Source organism: Magnolia sinica, chromosome 18, assembly GCF_029962835.1.
Source record: "Magnolia sinica isolate HGM2019 chromosome 18, MsV1, whole genome shotgun sequence".
Lineage (NCBI taxonomy): Eukaryota > Viridiplantae > Streptophyta > Magnoliopsida > Magnoliales > Magnoliaceae > Magnolia > Magnolia sinica.
In genome coordinates this window covers 184,187-206,647 of record NC_080590.1, presented here as the reverse complement: position 1 = coordinate 206,647, position 22,461 = coordinate 184,187, and the positions used below count along the sequence as shown (strand labels likewise).

The 22,461-nt window shown below is 38.5% G+C and overlaps 1 protein-coding gene across 4 annotated transcripts in view; it reads left to right on the top strand.

Moving 5' to 3' along the window:
* Nucleotides 1–22,461, top strand: part of LOC131233615 (WAT1-related protein At4g19185-like) — a 45,074-nt gene that overhangs the window by 10,299 nt on the left and 12,314 nt on the right. For 2 of the 4 annotated variants that reach the window (XM_058230395.1, XM_058230393.1), the window contains exons 2-5: nt 5,507–5,569; nt 5,672–5,788; nt 5,886–6,171; nt 13,608–13,763. In XM_058230395.1, the coding sequence (XP_058086378.1) occupies nt 5,507–5,569; nt 5,672–5,788; nt 5,886–6,171; nt 13,608–13,763 (622 nt within the window). The remainder of the gene's footprint in view (nt 1–5,506; nt 5,570–5,671; nt 5,789–5,885; nt 6,172–13,607; nt 13,764–22,461) is intronic. The other 2 variants (XM_058230396.1, XM_058230397.1) reach the window with 2 other exon arrangements.

Below are 22,461 nucleotides of genomic sequence, written 5' to 3'. Positions count from 1 at the left end.
TTGCAACCCATTGTCCTTTCCTTTGGGTAAACCTACCAATTCATATGTGCCATTCTTCATTAATACCCTCATCACTTCCATCATAACCTTACACCACTTTGGATTGGAGATCGCCTCTTGGAATTTGGAATGCAAAGAAACAGAATAAACCAATGACAAAAAAAATAATAATAGGAAGGAGCCAAGGTTGCATATGAAACAAATTTAGATATGGGATGTGAAGAATGCTAATGCTTCCCTTTGTGTAAGGCAATGAGAGCACTATCCCTAGAGGAAGAATGAACAAACAAAGCAGAATGATTACTTGGGTTCAAGGAATCGAAATCGGTGCGTGGGCATGTCGCAGTGATCGCCTCCTTTTATTGTATTGTGTATACTACTATACTTGTAGTTCCTTTGCCTGTGAGTTCTAGGCTGCATGGGTAGTAGCATTGTAGGCTGCCTTGGAATTACTGGAGTAGCAACTGATGGACTGAAAGAAATAGGAATATGAAGGAGATAAGTTGGGGAAGGATGCCTCTCTTCCAACTCACTAAGTCCCCCTTGAAGAGAGGTAGGATTACGTGAAAAATATGGCATGGCCTCGAAAAAAATGACATCCATAGTGACAAAACATTTTCCGAACATAGGGTTAAAACACTTATATCTCTTTTGTGTGGAGTGATACCCTTGAATGGATTTTGGATCTAAATTGGTCTGGTTCAGACCTAAGACATGATCTGAAGATATGAGGTGGAACAATGAAAGATAGTTGATCTAGACAAAGGACCTGATATGGGGATTTTGACTTCAATACACTAGATGGCATATGATTAATAAGATAAGGCGGTTGTAAGCATTACATCAGCCTAAAATTGCTTTGGAATGGGCATCCCTATCAGGAGGCCTCGAGTAGCTTCAAGAAGATAATGATTCTTCCGAGGCTTCGAGTAGCTTCAAGAAGATAACGATTCTTCCATTCTGCCACTCCATTCTATTGAGGAGTGTATGGACAATAGCTTTGATGAATCATCCTATACTCTTCTAAATAACTCCGTCATTTACCTTGAAAGTGTTCTCAAGCAGTGTCTGACCGAAATATTTCTATGTTCTTATCAAATTGGGATAGTACCATTTTATGAAACCTTTTAATAATATGTGGTGCTTCATCACGAGCCTTCATGTGATACAACCAAGTGCAACGAGAGAAATCATCCACAAAAGAAATGAAATATCGATAGCCATCTATGTATAATGGAAACCCCCCTTCCCCCCATATGAAACAAACAAACTTTTATTCGAACTTGGGGAAAAAGTTTGATCTGTAATGCTTGGACAACTCACAAACTTCATACTATAGATTATGGCGACTTGAACAAAAATGGAAATCATAACTTCAATGATTGCAAAGACAAATGTCCTAAATGACTATACCATAGCCTAACCTGGGATTATCCCTACCAAGACACTACTTAATTGTAAGGTTGTAGGAGAACCATCAATATCCAAAAGGTAGAGAACATCCACTTCATGGCCACTCCTAATCATTTTCCTCGTTATACAGTCCTGGAAAACACGGTGGGTGGGAAATAAAGTTACGCATTAGTTTAAATTTTTGGTAGGACTACTCTAGATAATAAATTTGTAGATGAATTTGGAATATGAAGAATAGAAATAGAGGCAAGCGATCACTAAGCTTGATATCATATCACTCTCTTCAAAGGTGGAGGATAGGTGATGCAGGACAATTAACCACTTGCTCTAAAAGCTCGAACTACTAGAGCATGACAAATCAATCCATTTATCTCATATCCCAGGCCCCACATCTCATGGGTTAGGACCTTGGCCGAACCCCCCTCGTGGGCCCCAAATCACATGGGTACCGCCTCACACGAGTCACCTGCCTCACACGGGTGGGGCCCGCCTCTCACAAGCCACCCACCTCACACGGGCCGCCCACCCCGAGTGTACCCCTGCATCCCATAGGCAACCCTACTCGAGTCCGGTGTGAAAATGCCCCTACATTAATCATCTCTGGTGAGGAGTATCGAACACGAGACTTCCCGCTCTGATACCAATTTGATGCGAGACAATTAGCCACTAGCTCTAAAAGCTCGAATTGTTAGAGCATGACAAATCAATCCCTTTATCTCATAGCCCAAGCCCTATATCTCATGGGTTAGGACCTCGGCCGAACCCCCCTCGTGGGCCCCAAATCACATGGGTACCGCCTCACATGAGCCACCAGCCTCACACGGGTAGGGCTCGCCTCTCATGAGCCACCAGCCTCACACGGGCCGCCCATCCTGAGTGTGCCCCTGCATCTCACAGGCAATCCCACTTGAGCTTGGTGTGAAAATGCCCTTGCATTGATGGGGATCCATCAACAATTTCTCACTTTATCTCTTCCAGAAGATAGACTGTATGCAAGAGATGGATGACAGACCTTTCATGTGATTAGATGTACCTGAATCAATGCTCCAGGCTGGGCTGGATGAGGACTGACAGACAATGTTAACAGACACATGTATACCTGATTGTGTGAATGAAGTAGAAGCAGATGGACCTTCAAATTGGGAAAGTAAACGACGAAGGTGGCTCAATGCCGTAATAGACAAACTATCCAAGGTCGATGATGGTTGCCTAGTAGGAGGGGTTGATGTAGAAGAAGAGTTAGCACTTGAGGATGGAGGAGCAAAGGTAGCAACAAGGCCATTGGAGGGCTGCCCAGAACAGTTGAACTTCATTGGTCTACAATGAAGATCCTAACAAGTCTCCCATGTATGGTGGGGTCTTCCCACAATACTCGTATCTCAACTTATTATTCTCATCAGGTGCTCTAGTCTTCCGATTGAATCCTTTTCCACCCTTAGAGTTACCGGAAGAGACTGTAAGAGCTGAATGATTGCTGTTGGAAGGAACTGGAACTCGCTACATGGTTTTCCTCCGTCTTTTCTCACTTTGAACTAGAGAATAAACTTGCAATGTAGGAAGCTCATTTGTCCCCAAGATCTGCGCGCGTGTCCACTCATACTTACTTTCAAACCCAGCTAAGAATTCAAATACTCTATTATATTCGATGTCTCTCCCTATCACCATCAGTATCCCACTGTAATAACTGGTGATGATCCAACTCTTCCCATAGACCCTCAAGAGTGGAATAATAAGTAGCCAAACTCTTATCCCCCCTAATGAAGGGTGACAATATCCCGGCAAACCTGAGAGACACGGGCAATATTCTGTTGCTGGAATAAGTTTTGGTAACTTTATCCTAGACTTCCTTGGCTGTCTACAGGAACAAGAATCTTCTATTGATATGAGGTTGCATGGAGTTAAGTAGCTAAGACATCACCATCAAGTTCTCTTACTCCCACTTATAATACGAAGCATCTTCAGTAGCTGGTTCCTTCACCTGGCCACTCACATACTTTAGTTTTCCTCGCTGATAGACATCTTGGCAGATTTCTTCTTCTTCTTCTTCTTCTTCTTCTTCTTTTTTTTTTTGGTTGTTGTTGTTGTTGTTGTTGTTGTTTCTTTTTCAATAAAATTCTCATCTTTCAAAAAAAAAAAAACATCTTGGCAGATCGAGACCATTCAATGAAATTAGTGATGTCCAACTTCATAGTTGTGATGTGCAAACTAGGGTTGTCACCATGACCACTTGTGGTAGACATGGAGTCTAAGGCCCTAGGAACATTGGAAGAAGCATTTGAACCATTGGTACTCGACATTGCACAAAAACAAGTCTTTTTTATTTTCCAAAGTATTACAAAAATACTGCTAAAAAAATCTGATTTTATCTCCTCAGTATTCTGGGGAGAGAAAAAAAAACAGAAAAAACGTGACTGAAGGAGGGTACGACAACATAACTTAAAATACTTCACAACTCCATCAAAACTTCTCCAAATCAAGAGAGACAAGAACCAATGGCTAGAGAAACTCTGTACGGATTAAACCTTCATAATAGCCCAGATAGACAAAAAATCCCTGCCTTGAAGAACAAATCAAATAACAAAAAATTGTAATTTTTTTAGAATTTCCAAAAGAAAAGATCATCCTACCTTCTAATCTGTGGAAATTTGGCTTAAAACTCCCAAAAATCAGGCCGATCCAGATCCTATACTCTTCAAGCCTAAAGTATGTAGTTGTACGATTGTTGACGTCAATCGTACAACCCTATGACGTGACAAATAGCTGTAGGGGCCTTAGGATGTGGAAAACACAGGTTATTCCTTGTTCTAATACCAAGTAGAAAGGGGAATAAGATTACAGGGAGAGAGATAGAAGAAGGGGAAGAAGAAGAGAAAGAAATAAGAAGAAAAGAAGAAGAATGGAGGAGAATACGTTAGGGCTCTATTCAGCCTCCTTTTTCCTATTTAAAAGCAACTTATTGAAATTACAAATAGGCCCTTATTAGGCCACATATTACATAAAATCCCTTCTAACTATAATCTTAAGGAAATAATACTAAGTATGCATGAAAATTATTGAAACATGGAATCCAATTTTGAGTTCTTGACTGGGTACCAAGTGGAAATCTCATATTCCTCTGACAATACTCACCCAGTTTCTTGTGCCAAGAATCCAAAACATGGAAAAGGATAATGATTGCTTGGTGGAATCCACCATTTTCTTTGCTGTTCAAACAACACAAATTGTCATATCAGAAGAAGACTCATTTCCTTTTCTACTGTTTGGCATGGAATCCGCATTTCCAAACATGGCCTAACTTATGACTGCAAATCATGCCACGAACATAACTACATACGAGGGGCCACCAAATGGGTTATTAGAACCCGCAAATTGGGTTTTTGGAAGCCACATCTTTGTTGCACGTTCTTATGATCATTCCCGCTTGCATTACTTGTAAATCCAGCTAACTTTGATGCTGACCTTGTAGATGTCATTGATGAGGATAGCAGGATTAAGTGTTATCTCTGTGCTTAGCTTCTTGAAATTATGTTTAGCTTCTTTGTGAGATAATTATGTCCTTACATCCAAACCTCCTTAAGATGCAATGCTGTTCCCACCAGCTTACCAATATTTTCACGTACTTCATGCCATAATCTGGTAACCATATGTTATCTGAGTTGCTGATTAACATTAACTCCCCACCAAATGCTTGGATTGGCATAAAGAAGAATTATTCTGCTCAATATCCTTTCTGTAACTTCTTTTTACATCCAAAGATTTCTATCAAAGAAAAGTTTCACCAGAATGGAATTGTGGTTAGTAGCACACTGGAAATTGGAGCCCGCTCTACATCTGTCATGGGCATAGAACACATGTCATGTTACTTTATTTTTTCTTATGAACAGATACATCTTCAATACTATCCTTTTTATGCTTATAGAGCTGACTCGTCTCATGTATTCATTTAATAAATTTAATTCATAAATGATGCAACTTAGCATTTTTTTCCCTTTCTTTTTTCGTTTTAGCAATAGCACCTTGTTTAATAATTAAGATGAAAGTAATATGTGATGCTTCTTTTTCTTTTTCTTTTTTTAAATTTTAAACTTGGCAGAAGGATACGCCTACCAATATCCCCCCGCCTCCTTATATCATTCTTCTTTCTCGGGTTAACTGGGTAATTAAACACAAATCACATTGCACTCATACTTCATGTTATTTCTGCATATTGAGTGGAATGTAGAAGATGTCTTACTAAGCAGCCTAAATGGTTTAATAGGATATTTGGCAACCAGCTTTTATTTCTAATTGGCCTTAGCTACACAAATCCAACTTATGCTGCAGCTGTACAGCCTGCCATACCAGTCTTTACATTTCTCTTGGCTGCAATAATGGGGTGAGAATTGCTGGTCTATTACTCTGTATTCATTGAAGATCATACTAGTTATTGTCTCACTTAGTTTGATATTATTCTGTAAATTTCATGCACGCAGTACCGAAACAGTGAATTTGCTCCAAAATGAAGGACGGGCAAAGGTTGGAGGCACGCTCATCTGTGTTTGTGGAGCAATATTAATGGTTTTTTACAGAGGTCCAGCTATAATTGGGAGTGGTTATGTGGACCCTGTATCTCAAAGTGAGATAATTGCAAAATCTCAACCAGAGCCTGCTGGATGGTTAACATCTGGCTTGATGGAGTTTGGGCTTGAACGTTGGCACATTGGTGTGTTGTGCTTAATAGGGAATTGTATGTGCATGGCAGTTTATCTGGCCTTACAGGTATTGAAATTATTTTCTTGTAGGCTATGCTGCTTCAAGTGAAGCATTTCAAAATAATAGCGCTAGTTGTGAATGCTAAGTTTAAACTTTGTGGGATTTCTGAGGAGATATTGGTGCATTATCTTATATTATTTATTCATTTTCAAATTGTCTAAGATGATGAACTTCAAAACCAGAACACTAGCCTAGGCAGTTGCAGGCTGTGTGCCTTCACATTTCATCATAGTATATCACATTGTGCATCATATAGAGTGAAGAGTCAGAAGGAACAACTTGATTTCAGTTCATGGATTGACAAATCTCATGGTAGAAACCTATTGGCTTTACTCTTGAACTAGTGTAACAAGTGGTTCATCTGTTCGTGTTTCTGGAAGAAAAATGCGTGACAACACAGTTGTTTGCTAGTATATTTAGACCAGAATTTTGTTATGTTAGTCTTCTCAATTTTCTTTATTTACCTGAGAATGGCTTAAGATGATTAATAAATATAGTGTGTATGACTATGGTATATCTGAAAATATATTGACATTGGTGTCTGTCTCATTGTGGGTGCTAGTTTGTGAAGAAGTGGAAGGCTTTGTGGTTCTGCCTGTTTATGTATTTGCTCCATTGTTTCTGATACAAATTCTTACTGCTGCATATTAGTTTAGTAGGTTAAGGTGTGATTTGCTTTCCTCATTCACTAGGATGGTCGACTTCTGGACATTTGGCATGGCAGTGACGTCAAATTCAATTGAAACACAAAAAATATGGAATACCTTAGCCATGGATGGGTAATTGGAATGTTATGTGGTAGCTATTACAAGCTGACATGTAGGATGTTCATGCTTGATTTAAAATTGCATTGCACATTGACAAGCAGAAAGAACAGATTTCTTTCATGGCTTCCAGAACCTTGAGGTTTGTACAGACACTTTAGTGGGATTACATAGCTTCATGTATGTAGTGTTTGAGTTATCGGCGAGAAATCGATAATATCGCCGATATTATCCGTGTTGCCAAACCTGCGATACCGAAAACCCAATATTTCGTTTCTCTTCTGGATGTCGGATCACTGGCGAAATCAGCCAACTACCCTGTAGATTTCGATAAAATAGGCAAAACAAATGCCATGTTTTCGGCGACATTAGGCGACGACCCTCTTTTTCGGAAAAAAATATAGAAAAAAGAAGAAGAAGAAGAAGAAGAAGAAGAAACTCTCTTACCTTTTTACTCAAGATCCACCTCAAGGAGTGGCCTTCGGCTGGATTTGGTTGGCCAATCGCGATCAACAATGCCGGATCTTTCACAAGAACGAAAAACCCAAAACCCCCTTTTTCCTTCTAATAGAATAACTTTAAAAGGAAACTAGATTTCTACCTAGGCTTACGGGGATTTGATTTGGGATTTGAAAAAAATCTGAATTTGGGGAGAGATTTTTGAGAGTTTTAACGGAAAAATCATTGACATCGCCATTGTTGTTGCCGGTTTATCAAAAAAGGGAAGTGGATTGGCTGGTGTAGCACACAGTAGCTATATAGCTACTGTAGGTACGTGTCGTGCGCAGACGAGCACTAAGGCTCCTCGAGCTCCGAGTAGTACGAATGGTTCAAAGGAGATTAAAGTTACATGGGCCCCACAGTGATGTATTTATTATATCTACACCATTCATCTATTTTTTGAGATTATTTTAGAGCATTATCCAGAAAATGAATCATATCCAAAGATCATCTAGACCACACCACAAATAGCGGCAGAGATAATGATTTTCACCGTTAAACAATTCGTTGGGCCCACCATAACGTTCTGTAGGCCCCACCATGATGTATGTGTTGTATCCTCACTGTCCATCTATTTTTCGAGACCATTTTAGAGTTTGAGACCAAAAATGAGGTATATCCCAATCTCAAGTGGACCACATTACAAGAAACAGTGTTGAACGAACGTAGGCCATTAAAAACTTTTTGGGGCCTATAAAAGTATTGGATCAAGCTAATATTTGATTTTTCCCCTCATCTAGGTCTGTATGACCTAATCATACAGATTGGATAACAAATAAACAGTACAGTGGGCCTTAGGAGGATTTTAACGGTGGTTATCCAATCATTATTGTTTTCACATGGTGTGGTTAATTAGAGATTTGGATCTGACTCATTCTTTATCTCATACACTAAAATGATATCTTCAAATGGTTGGACGGTGTGGATACGAAACATAAACCATGGTGGGGCCACATAACTGCTCGATGTCACTTCAGTGGCAAGTCTCGCTGCTGCTCAACCTGTTGTAGCTAATCCGCATCCCTACGGACTTGGGTGGGTACATGTGTCGCGTATTGAGTAAATTATGTGGGGTCCAGCGTGATTTATATATTTTATCCACTCCGTCCATCCATTTTAACAGATAATTTGAGGGCTTTAGCTCAAAAACTAAGTATATCCAAATCTCAAGTGGACCTCACCACGTGAAACAGTGTGAATTGAAATTATATCGTCTAAAATTTCATGAGGCCAAAGAAATTCTGGATCAATATGTTATTTGTGTTTTTCCTTCATCCATGTCTTTGTGATCTTATGAACGGGTTGGATGACAAATAAACATCACTGTAGGCCCTACTAAGGTTTCAACTGTGGAAATCATTATTACCATTGTTTCATGTGGTGTGGTCCACTTGAGCTTTGGACCTGCTTCAAATTTCGTAACAACCATTAAAATGAGCTGAAAAAACAGATGGAAGACGTGGATAACCCACACACATTCATGGTGGGCCCAACATGTTGGGCAATAGTATTACTCTCAACTGCCATAAGATCCGGACGATGATTACGAGTCACCTCGTCATTCTATGTGGGGATGAAATGTGGCCAGAAATCTGTATTTTTTTTTTTTTTTAAATTCATTTACTTTTGCATGTCTTAATTGTTATAAGCTTGCATTTGTATATATAAACTCATTTTGGTTACTATTTGAGTAATTTCTTACGACAACGCATGCCTTTTGGCCCCCATTAAATGGAAACTTCTTATTTAATGCATTTTTTTTTTGCATTTTTTTCATTCCTAAATATGTAAATATGTGTATTTAGGCATGTCATGAAGTTTCACTGAAAAACTCCACCATTTTCTCCATGTTTTCCCCTTTTTCCCTGCATTTCCGGTTATCGGCGATATTTTTTTTTTTTGAAGACACAGGGTGTCCCCACCTCTTTTTTGAAGTGAGACTAATCCCTGCGGATACACGCAATCACCCACAACTACGTGTATCGGGTAAAGCCGAGGGGAATCGAACCCTCACCTATAGGGAGCAAACCTACGGTGAAGACCATTTGCCCAAACCTCGTTTGGTTTTATCGGCGAAATTATCGGCGATAACGATATTATATTTTTATCTCCGGCCAGCGAAACTTGTAGCGATACCGACAACTCGAACACTGCATGTATGTTAGTTGTAGTTAAGGTTCTAGACTGAGCTGCATGGATAATGAGGAGAAGAGGGAGAGAAGATGCCAAAATAAGAGAAATCACAAGAACTAGGAGGGAAGAGAGAAGGTTTCACTTCATAGATTTTCACCCAATGCTAGGGTCATTACAAAGAGAGCTAAGCTCAACCAAAACACAAATTTACTTGTTTAAAGTGGGGATTGGATTGATAAAATTCATTTTGTCCCTTGCCCCTTATATAGGATTGCCAGAAATGATTTATTTACATCACTCTAGTCCCTAAGAAGCATGCCCATTCAATACCTACCTTGGGATCTGATGAAATTGCATCGGAAAAGTACAAATTTAAAGCAAAATGGACTTCCTACTAATAAAGTTCCTAAGCAAACATCCCTTTTCCATGACAGCTATGAAAGTTTCCAAGCTTCTTTTCCTATGAATTCTTCTCAATGCATGCTAGGAAATGAATATTATTTATTGTCAACAACTTCCTAAATTTAGACTATTTTGACCTTCTTTTGTCTCATCCATTTACCATTCAACTGGCCCACCCACATGGACCCCCCAAATCTTGCACATGTCCCACTTCATGTCTACCACTATCATGCGCTCAAGTTTTGCTCTATGGAAAGCCTTGTAGAAAAGTTTGGTTCATGCCAATCATCATAATGGATGATTCCAATCACGCATGCTAATTGTGGTGCACTTTGATCTTCCTTGGTAAGTATTAAGTCTTTCTTCATGTATGCTTAAGGATGGAATACACTGACATAAAGAGTCCTCTCCAACAAACTTGGATCCATCAACAACTATTGGCATTGCACCTTAAGAAACATTACCCCTTGTCGAAGAGCACCTTAAGAAACATTACCTCTTGTCGAAGATTGGGCCTTTATCAAGATCCAAATCTTTGGCATGCTTGTCACACAAATCATGTTCTTCAGTATTTGATTCGTAGTTGGTTTCAACAAATTGAGATTTGATATGAGCTTCCTCTTGGCGCCGCTCAATATTATCCAATGGATGAGAGATTGTTTGGAGTTTTATTTATTTATTATTTTAAATTTCTTGTTGATCATCTTTTCTAGCATCATCCTCCACACGAGTGGTGGCCATGTCCACTGCATCTTGCTACCATGGCAAGAACTTGAACATTGATGAAGCTCTGCCATAGGAGTGAGAGTACAAGCTCTGATACCAAATAATTAGAGAAGAGTGAGAGAAGGTTTGTCTTCATAGATTTTCACCCAATACTAGGGTCATAACAAGAGAGACAAGCTCAACCAAAACTCCCTTGCCCCTTATATAGGACTGCCCATAAAGACTCATTTACATCACTCTATTCCCCAACAAGCATGCCCATTCAATACCTACCTTGGAACCACATAAAATTGCATCAAAACCATACCAATTTAAAGCAAAATGGACCTAGAGTCCCCCAAAGTCTCCCACCAATAAAGTTCCTAATCAAACACCCCTTTTCCCATCACAGCTATGAAAGTTTTCAAGCTTCTCTTCCTTTTCCTATGAATTACTTCTAATGCAAGCTAGGAAAAGAATATTATTGATTGTCAACAACTTCCTAAATGTGGACTGTTTTGACCTTCTTTTGCTTCATCAATTGATAATTTAAATGGTCCACCCGCATGGACCCACCAAATCTTGCTCGTGTCCCACTTCATGTGTACCACTATCATGCGTTACATCAATGGACCATGTAGTTAAATTACTGGACTGCGACCCACTACGGCGCTATGGGTGTTGATGCTGAGTGTTTGCTACTTCCCACAATTGCAAGTGTGTGCATGAGGAGTCACAAGTCTCTAATTTCTCTAGAACACAACACCATGGGATCCAAGCTTGAGAAGGGCTGCAGAACTGTGTACGTTCCTAGGCTGAGAATATGATCTCAAAAGCAACAAAACCACTATCCCCAAGCAAATAGGTGAGGAGCTTAAAAAATTGCTCTCTCTCTCTCTCTCTCTCAATTCATGTTCTCCACTCATATTCATATATATATATATATATATATATATATATATATATCTATATATATATTTGAGAGGTAACGGCTACTTTATAGAAACTCGCAAGAAGTGAGAAAAGAAAAGAAAAACAGCCAGAAACTAAAGGTGCAACAAGGAACTAGCAAAAGCTGGTCTAACAAAAACTTTATCATAGTTATTAAGCGATTAAAAAAAAAACACTCTTGCATGGGCATGGCTCACCTCTTCCACTTAGATTTATATTATTAAGCAATAAAAAAAAATGATGCAGCGGCATGTGATGACCTAACCCTAGATGCATGTATAATCAGGTTAAAGAATATTCAAATAAATACACCAATTAACTAACTGTTTCCAATCAAAGGGATTAAGTAAATCTCAACACAAAGATGAGGTTGTTCCGTCAGGGTCATGCCCCTTAGCATAAGATCACATAAACAGTAAAAAGGGAGGACCTCGGGATATGAGGATATCCCATATCTAGCATAAGTCAGTCCACGATTAAGCTTGGATTTGATTCTACTGACTAACCATCCCTCTTTTCCGTTCGAACTAGAAAGGGGATATCCAGAGAGGAACAAAAGGGGTGGAGGATGAGGGGTTTGAGATGAAGAATGTATAAGTCCTTTTGTTGTTAAAAGAAAAGGAGAAGGATGATTCTTACCTTTTCCTTTACCTCAAAGATCTTAGAAAGAGGGAAACCTGAAATCGGGGTGGAATCCTCAACACCTAAGGGCCAATCCTGAAACCCTAATATCTTAAATAAAGAGGAAGAAAATAGACGAATTTTTATTCTTTCAATAATAATCAAAACAGGGTTTCTCACAATGTATATATAAGCTATGGAAAAAGTAAAAGTGCACTAAAGTGCCTGAAAACAAGAAAATTAACAAAAAAGATGAAAAGTAAAGAAATTGCAATAAAGCCCCTGAAATAAAGGAATAGAACAAAAATGCCTAAAACTAAAACACCCGTGTGGTAGGGTGTGAAATCCGACCTATGGATTTATGATCAGGGTGCGGTCATGCCGCACTTGCACTCGTAGCACGTTAGAAAATGGGTTTGATGGACCCAATGTCCATCCACATCAACTCCTCCGCTCCGGTAGTCCGTCAGCGACGCCTCCTCCTCTGGTACACTCTAAAGGGTGCACCACTGATGTCCACATCAAAAAACCTTTGTCACAGTTAAGCAAATGCTAGTGTAACTAAAACACCTAACTACATATGCTACTTAGCTTATTTAAACACATCTCTTAGTATAAATCTAGAAACAATTAGAATCCTAGATACAATTATTGAACCCATCATTGGCTTGGCCCCTCTGGTGTACATGTGAGAGTCTGCAATGACTTAGCACACAATGCCTTGGGGCAAATCAACTTTTATCGGAGTTCGATGCAACGAGTCTATTGCACGGGCATGGTTCACCTCTAACAAAACAAAAAGAGGAGAGTCTGTTATGTAATATGGAGTGCAGGTGCCATACCTGAGCCACCATGATAGGGGAAGAACCAGTACTGTGTTTATGCATTACAATTAGGCTATCTAACCTAGCTCCTGCTATGTCAAAAGTGCTGTTGGCCATTATATATTTTCAGCTTTTACTTTTCCTTGTAAAGCTCGACATATGTTACTTCATTTTGTACCCTTTTCTTCCCGTTGCCAACTCATGTAACAGTATTATTTTAGTGCCCTTATGGATGAGAATAGTCTGTAATAGACTATCTGTTATGCCTATTAATGATCACATCTATAAAATGATCTCTTCAGTTGACATTACAGTTTCCGTTTCCTTTGGCTATTCCATGAAAAGATTTAATTTGGAAAGACTTCATTTTGTATTAAATGCCATTTACTTTGGTAGTTAAGCTGGTGATTTGAATGAGTGGGATCTTTGCTGTGATGAAAATTATCGTCTACATATGTTTCCTATCGAGTATTATCTGAAAAAAAAAACCTATTCTAGTACGCTCGTCCATGCATTCTTTAATGTTGGTCAACAATTGCAGGCTCCGCTTTTGACAAAGTATCCGGCCAGCTTATCACTGACAGCTTACTCTTACTCCTTTGGTGCTCTCTTGATGGTACTGACGGGATTATTTGCAACTAATGACCATACAGATTGGACGTTGACGCAGTCTGAGATAGCCGCAGTTTTATATGCTGTAAGCTTCTAAATACTGTTTTACAATTGAAATATCATGCTAAGCTTAGCTTACAAAAAAAATCATGCTAAGCTTGTGTGCCATGTTCGTAATTTTTTTCTTATGCATTGTTACTATGGTCTTTTGTAGTGGGGGATTTTTGTATCTTGTAGAAGTTTCTAGGAAGGGGCAAATTTGCAATTTTGCTAGTATTTGGAATGCTCTAGAGAAGAAGCATGTAGAAATTCATATGCCTAGGAAGATTTATAGAGAAATTCATTGTAATGAGTTGCAGAAAATTGTGCACAGTAACTCTGCTTTGGTACAAACGTGCGGTTTTCACTTTTCGGAAGAAACATGCCAACTTGGTGCTCAGAAACTCTGCTTGCAGAAGAGTCCATGTATTATACTTGGTAGCAATCAACAAAGGAGCAGTGGTTAGCCAATGCTCCCAGTGGCAAGGGAAGATGATTGCCTGTGATATATTGCTTCATCACAATCTCATGGAGGAGGAGACCATCATGGTGGCTAGTCTTTTGATGATTCCTGAAGGATATTTATATGCCTTTTCAGGTGCAGATGGGAGAGTGCAGACCATTCAGACTGATGGGATTTATTTATTTATTTTTCTTTTTTTAAATTTTATTTCTTCTTTGGCAAGAGATTTGTCTAGCGAGCCTGATCATAGGTCTGCTCCATTTACAAAAATCTAGGGAGCTCCGATTCCTCTAAAGATTAAACTGTTTGCTTGGATGGCGGTTCTCGACAAAATATTGATGATATATCATCTCAAGCATAGGGGTTGCTACATGTGTGCAGAGAGGATGAATCTATTCATCTTCTTATTCACTGCCCGATGGCTGGAGCAATTGGGGATGAATTCTGTCAGAGTTTGGGTTTTCTGGGTGTTCCTAACTCTGCTTCGGAGCTGCTCGATATCTGGATTACTACCCATTGTGGTTCAATGGGTCAGACTCTGGGGAATATGGTTTGCTACGATGTGGTTTATATGGTTAGAAAGAAACCAAAGAGTGTTCCAGGATAAATCCGCGTCATCTGTGGTGGTAAAGATCCTTTCTTGTCTTATGTATGCCTGGGCTGACCGTCAGTTTTGGGGGTTCCTGGCATTCTGCCTGACTTAGAATTGGGATGTGATCCTTTGGTGCGGCAACAACAAGCAGGCCAAGTGTGTTTTCTGGGTTCCTTCCCCCGAGGAACCTCTCTAAAGTTAATTTTGATGAGAGCTTCTTTTGGAACATGGGGCTTTTGGGTATTGGGTTTGGTTCGGGACAGCTGAAGTATGGTTGTAGCAAGATTTTCTGGGCCACTGGGCATCACTGATTCTAACATCACGGGGGCTGCCGCTCTACTTCAGGCAGTAAAGATTGCCACAGATAATAACTTCCTTTCAGCTATCATTGAAGGGAAATCTAGGAATGCAATTTCATTGGCAAGAGGTGCTGTCGCCTTGGAGAATGGCTAACGAGGTGGAAGAAGCCTGGGATTGCTGTTGGGGCCTTAATATTCACTTTGTTCCCTCATCGAGGGCAATGTTGTCAAAATCGTTATCGTGTTGCAAATCGTAGTAGGGGTTAAATTGTATCGGATTGCAAATCGTAAGGTTTTTTACGATTTTCTTATAAACTTTGAAAAAAAAATGAAAATTATAAATTAATTTACAATTTTCTTAAACAAATTGAAAAAAAATGAAAATTATAAATAAATCAGATTTAAAAAAAAAAAACTCATCTATCTTCCTTTTGCCATCAATATGCACCAAGTAATACCATGTCATGATAGTGTCAAAAGATTCTTATTCCTTTATTGTCTTCCATGAAATTGCCCTTAAAAAACATACAAAGCTCCTTCAACAATTTATGTTCTTGTTGCCTTTCTTGAATGTCGAATTGTGGTGGAAAAGCGACCTTTGATACTGTATATTGATGAAAAAAGATATTTTGATTTCTAAACATCATTCCATAATACATACAAGTCAGCATGATTATAACCATCCATAAAAACATTATAGGTTAAGTCATATATTAATTTGGTGTTTTGACCAGTTAAGTAATAAATCACAAAAAAAAAGCTCCATGATTTAACGTTGAAGAGAATATTTATCATTTAATCTCTTATAAAGAAGAAATAAAAATAAATTATCTTTTCTAAACGATTCTTAAAGCCCCCGCCGATTTAAAAACATAAAATGAAAGCCAAGTGAAGCTTAAAATAGGAGAGAATAGGTATACTTTGAATCATAAATCAGGATTCAAATTATAAAATCGTACGATTCATATAAAAAAGGGATTCAAGGTTGGGATTCAATTCGTTTTGCTTAAGGTTTGACTAAAATCGTAAATCGTAAATGGAAGGATTTTGACAACACTGCTCGAGGGAAGCAAATGGAGAAGCTGATTCATTAGCCAAATCACGATTGGAAATTGGAGATTATCATTGAGAATCTCTCAAATAGCTAGTTTTATTGTGGTGTTAGGGTTGCTTTGCTGCATATTGTATTTGTGGGCTTTTTCCTTGTTGTTTATCTTAATTTTCTCCTTTTGAAATAAAACGATTGTATTTTTCTCAAACACACACACACACACATCAAAGGATAAGATCGTTTGGAGGTCATTGCCAAAACGAACGCGGAAACAAAGCACGCATTAGGAAATGACCAGGAAAGAAGGAAATGGAGAACATGGTGTCGAACACCTCTCTATTCTTTGTGGGGATTGATTTAAAGAGATACTATGTATTTTGTTTAAGGTATTGATTTCTGAAGGAAGTTTCAGAGACGCTTGAAAAGCTCCTCCTAGAAGAATGAAGCTTCAAATGTTAGAGAACAAACTAGCTATATATCACAAGGCAATATGCCAATGGATCAATATATTTGATGGGGACATCACACGCACACGCACACGCACGCCGCCCCCCTACGCATGTACGCAAGGAGAAGGAGGGCCCCATTGTTGATTTGGCTTGATGACGACGTCCAAGGAGGGCCTCCTAGTTAGAAGACTGAGTTTTGGTTCATTGGAGTGGGCCGGATAGTCAAGTAAAGCCCATTGTGGGTTCTCATGATCGTGGCCCAGTAGTCCCATTAATCTCATATTTTAGGTTTTGCTTATTATTGTTATTTAGAATATCATGGACGGTTTAGATTATTTTGATTAGTTATTATTTTTTATTACCTCATCGCCAAGTAATAGTTTGCGCACATGTCGCAAGTTTTGGGGTATAGGGTTTTCTTATAAATAGGCACCCCTTGTAATTCTTTTTCTCATTGAAGATTAATAAAAATTCTTGTGTTTTTCTACTCCTCTGAGTTCTTGAGTTGTGAAAATGCAATTGGGTGCAAAACCCTCCCTTCATCGAAAGGCTAACTACCGTGGTGCGAAGCCATATCTATCCCAATCCACCCCTATCTCCTATCACCCATTCTTCTTACCTTCTACAATCATCCTCGCTTCGAATCCGTCAGCTTTTGCAATAGTTCTTCTCCCTACAGCCAATTTCCAGAATCTGGTCCTACAGGAAGGCTAAAACTTCGATGGAGCACTACGCACAGACCGCGCATCCGATCGATATGAAACTCGGGGGTTTTGAAGCCCTCCCCTGTCCGATCAGAGCCAAGGAGGCGTTTTCTGCATTCGGGGCCCCTTCGCACGTGTGGCCAAGCCCTTGCGCACGTGCGTCAGGCCTTGCTCCCTGTCCGCGCGCGTGGGCTGTTGCCAGGTTCAGAATTTTCGCCTATTTTATCTCTCTCATACTTATTTTCCATAACCCTAACCCTAGATTGCATTATTTTCAATTTATTTGCCCTTTTTCTAATCCTCGGTTTCTCTGAATTGAAATTGGTGAATCTCTTAGATTAAGGACTAATTACCGTGCATGTGCAGATGAGTTTTACCTCCCTTTGAGTATCGTTTGACTTATAATTTCTATTGATCCAGCCCTAACATGTGTGGGCCTAAACCCGCACAGATTCCCCTTGCTTGAATGTTTGAACTTTTGTGTGGGATGTGGAAATTTTATGTGAATGTTTCTGAATTAGTTTGATATAAGGCCTGAGATCTTGCATATCATAGTTGATTTTCATTTCCTGCATCAATATTTGTGTCAAAATTTCAAAATTGAATATGGATGAAGTAAAGCTAAGATTAATCCCATGGCTTAGAAGGGTGTGTTTCTTTTGTTGCATCTCTTCAAGGATGGTCAGTACAATCCAAGGTGTCCCGTATCGGTATCGGTTGGCGTAACGGTGACCTCCAAAACCGATACGGATACGGGGGCGTAACGCTGATACGGGGGCGTAACGGCCCGTAACGGCGCAAAATTTTTTTTTTGCCAAAAAAATATGAATTAAATCCGGAATATTCTAAGCATTCCAAATATGCATTCATTTATAAATTGGAACATGTTTATGGTGGTGTAACGGTCCACTCTTTAGTGAGAAGTTGTATCGGACTGTCTGATGAATTTATGAACCAGATAACCTGAATTTGACTACAAATTTTATATATTTAATTTTCTAACTATCTACTATCAATGATAGATATATTAGAATGAATGTAATATGAAAATATCTTACATTTAGGTGTTTGCAATTATTTTTGAGGGCCAAAATTCATGCGTAAATAGAAAAAAAATATAAAATGGCACCCCAAATATGTAAAATGCACATTAACATGTTCTACTATGATTAACACATCATATGGCATCATTAAAACAGCAAAAGAATCATTAAAAAATGATTTTTCGAATTTTCAAAAAAAGGGCCGAAATAAATGCGTAAATAGAAAAAAATAAAAAAAAATATAAAATGGCACCCCAAATATGTAAAATGCACATTAACATGTTCTACTATGATTAACACATCATATGGCATCATTAAAACAGCAAAAGAATCATTAAAAAATGATTTTTCGAATTTTCAAAAAAAGGGCCGAAATAAATGCGTAAATAGAAAAAAAAAATAAAATAAAATAAAATGGCACCCCAAATATGTAAAATGCACATTAACATGTTCTACTATGATTAACACATCATATGGCATCATTAAAACAGCAAAAGAATCATTAAAAAATGATTTTTCGAATTTTCAAAAAAAGGGCCGAAATAAATGCGTAAATAGAAAAAAATATTTAAAAAATATAAAATGGCACCCCAAATCTGTAAAATGCATATTAACATGTTCTACTATGATTAACACATCATATGGCATCATTAAAACAGCAAAAGAATCATTAAAAATTATTTTTAGAATTTTCAAAAAAAGTGACAAAATAAATGCGTAAATAGAAAAAAATATAAAAAATATATAAAATGGAACCCCAAATCTGTAAAATGCACATTAACATGTTCTACTATGATTAACACATCATATGACATCATTAAAACAGCAAAAGAATCATTTAAAAATGGTTTTTCGAATTTTCAAAAAAAGGGCCAAAATAAATGCGTAAATAGAAAAAAATATTAAAAAAATATAAAATGGCACCCCAAATCTGTAAAATGCACATTAACATGTTCTACTATGATTAATACATCAAATGGCATGATTAAAACAGGAAAACAACCATTAAAAACTGATTTTTCGAATTTTAAAAAAAGGGGCCAAAATTCATGCGTAAATAGAAAAAAATATTAAAAAATTATTAAATGGCACCCCAAATCTGTAAAATGCACATTAACATGTTCTACTATGATTAACACATCATATGACATCATTAAAACAACAAAATATATTAAAAAAAGTATAAATACCTATTTTTGACGAATTTCTGAAAAATGACCCACCGAGCTTTGATTCAAAAAAATCTATAATATAATGTGTTTTTCTATCAAATACCTAGCTAAGGTTGGTCGAAATTAGTAGTAGAAGGAGTTAGAAACAGTTTGGAAGCAAGAGGTTTCAAAAAAACAGCAAAACAGAGCTTAAAAAAAAAAAAAAAAAGTTACCGTTTCGGGCCCGTTTCGGGCCCGTTACGGCCCGTTACGCCCGTATCGGTCCCGTATCGGCCGATACGGGTACAAAAAATCGAATCGGCCGTTTCGGCCCCGAAACGGGTAACAGTTCGTACCGTTACCGTTACGTATCGGCCGATACGGCCGATACGTAACCGATTTGGCATACCATGGTACAATCATCATTTGTTGAGTTTTAGAATCTTTTATCAAACCAAGAAGCCTTGGCATTTCAAATGGCAAAGTTTCATGATATGGAAAGATGAGGCATGATTTTCTGGGAATGAAAATACATGCTTTAATTTGGATTGGAACTAGGAAACCCTTAATTAGGAATTGCTAATGATTTTGATGCTTAAATATTTCAAATTTCTATCATTTTTGTACTAAAATGACATTTAATTGATTCTCATCCCTTAATTCGCACATTGTGGTTTGTGACCATTCTATATGCAAGTTGCTATATGCATGTTTTATCTAACGCAACATGATAAGTTATGATATTTAGTATGAAGAAATATATGATGCTCAGTCTGATTAATGGGCATTTTCATATAATCTGGCAGTCTGTACAGAAGGGGCCCAACTTTTAGTCATCCAGGTTGTTCATCTCATTGGCCGCAGATGGGCAATACTGCAAATAACCTTCCTAGCATGCAATCCTATCCTCTGATCATTGGCCTAGCAGTAGACAGTTGGAAAAGAAAATGTAGCCAGCCACCATATGCAACAGATGATAAAGAAGATCCAGGTTGTCAGATGGCTCATATGATAAAGAAGATCTTTAATCCATCACCCATCTGTAGTGGGGCCCACCAGATGAAGATCTGGATCAGTGAACAATGGGCTCAACTATCTGGGATGATGGCCTGAATGAGAACTCTAATAAATTTAGCGACCACTGTATACTCCCATTACTTATATTGGTGCCTCAGTGTTTTATATATGCATCTTTTTGCTTTTTTCACTATTTTAAGCAACAACTAACCTGATTGATTCAATTAATTACTAGACTGGATTGATCTCCCTTGATTGAGTTGAGTCCAAGTTGAATCTATAGTTTTCAAATATATGCTGGTGAGTGGGTTGACTTAAGGGTGTCAACAGGTAGGCCAAGCCCATTAGGCCTTCCTAACTGGCTCATTAGTTGGGTCCTGGGCTCGTCAGGTTGGGTTGGTGCTAAAAGTTTGGACCTATTTAGTAATTGGGCAGGCTCAAGCCAGATCATTGGTGGGCTAGGTCAAGCCTGGGCCATGATAACAATAATGTATATTATTTGTATAATATGTATTATGTAATGTACCACTAAGGCATTGACATACATGTAGAAATTGCTTAATGAGTAGGGCTTGGGTGTGACCAGTGTTTTAAGTATCGACGAAATCGGCTGATATATCCCAGGATATATCTTGTGTCCCACTTGTGCGATACGAAACGCACAAGTAATGCGATATATTCCATATGTTCGATCCGGTGAGCATTTTCAATTTTTGATCATTTTTTCTCTCCTATAAATCATGCTAAATCAGTGTCAAGTTGCATGAAAAATCATGGATTTAGAGCTTCAATTTCGAGATTTGGAAATGGGCCGAGCTGCAGAAAATTGAAAAAAAAATCAAAATTTCCCAATTTCTTGCAAATCGGTTGCAATCTTTGTGTCCAAACATAAAATCAAACATGTATGTAACCTAATCTAGTGATTCTTCTTTTGCTTTTGAATGTATTACTTGTGTTTCCACACATCTTCTTACATTTATAAATTATATGAATAGACTTTGAATATACTTGCATCAATTCAGTTAGACAACGAATAGATTATGATCCCATACAAAGAAAACCTATTATGTGCACTTGTTTTTCGTAATGTTTTGATTTTTAAGTTTGTATTGATGTATTTTTTAACAATCACTGAGGTTTCATTGAAAATTTTGACTAATTTCCCAATGTTTCCAACAACAACGATACATTATGCGATACAACCAATATATCGCATGCGATAACCGATACGTGTCTGTATCCCAATGGTGCGATATGTAACGCGATACCGATATTTTGAACACTAGGTGTGACAATCTTTCAATTGGGTTAGATTGGGCATAACAAGCTTTGCCGATGTTGGGTTTGGGGTGGTGGATGTGGAGTGAGAGCAACCCAGCTCATAGGGGCAGCAAGAGGTCCAGTCGACTGGGGCTAGGGTTGTACATCGAGTCAAACCAAGTCAAGCTGGCCTAAGCTCGACTCGGCTCGGCCCCTAGCTGACCTCAGCTCGAACTCGGCTCGGCTTGGTCCTCGAGCCTGACTGGCCAGCTCGGCTCGGTTCAGTCAGCAGCATTTTCACAAACAGATGGACTGCACCTTCAAATTCTCACTGAATGTAAAACACCAGCAGCGGTTTTACAGGTATCTCATCAAACACCTTGTAAACAACATCAAAATCAAGAAAAAAAGGGATTTGTTTGATGAAACATACCTTCCTTGCCACCAGCCGACACTTTGTTGAGTCATTTCATCAAACACTTGGTGAGCAACATAGAGAATACCCGAGTCGATCCAAGTTGATCGGAGTCGAGCTGGGTTTGAGCTATATATCAAACCGAGTCGAGTTGAGCTGGGCCAGCTCGAACTCATTTTCGAGCTCTAAAAACCAGCTCGACTCGGATCGAACTCAGCTTCGAACCAAGCCGATTCGAGCTTTTTCGAGCCGAGTCGAGCGAGTCGACCGAGGTAGCTCGGCTCGTGTACACCCCTAACT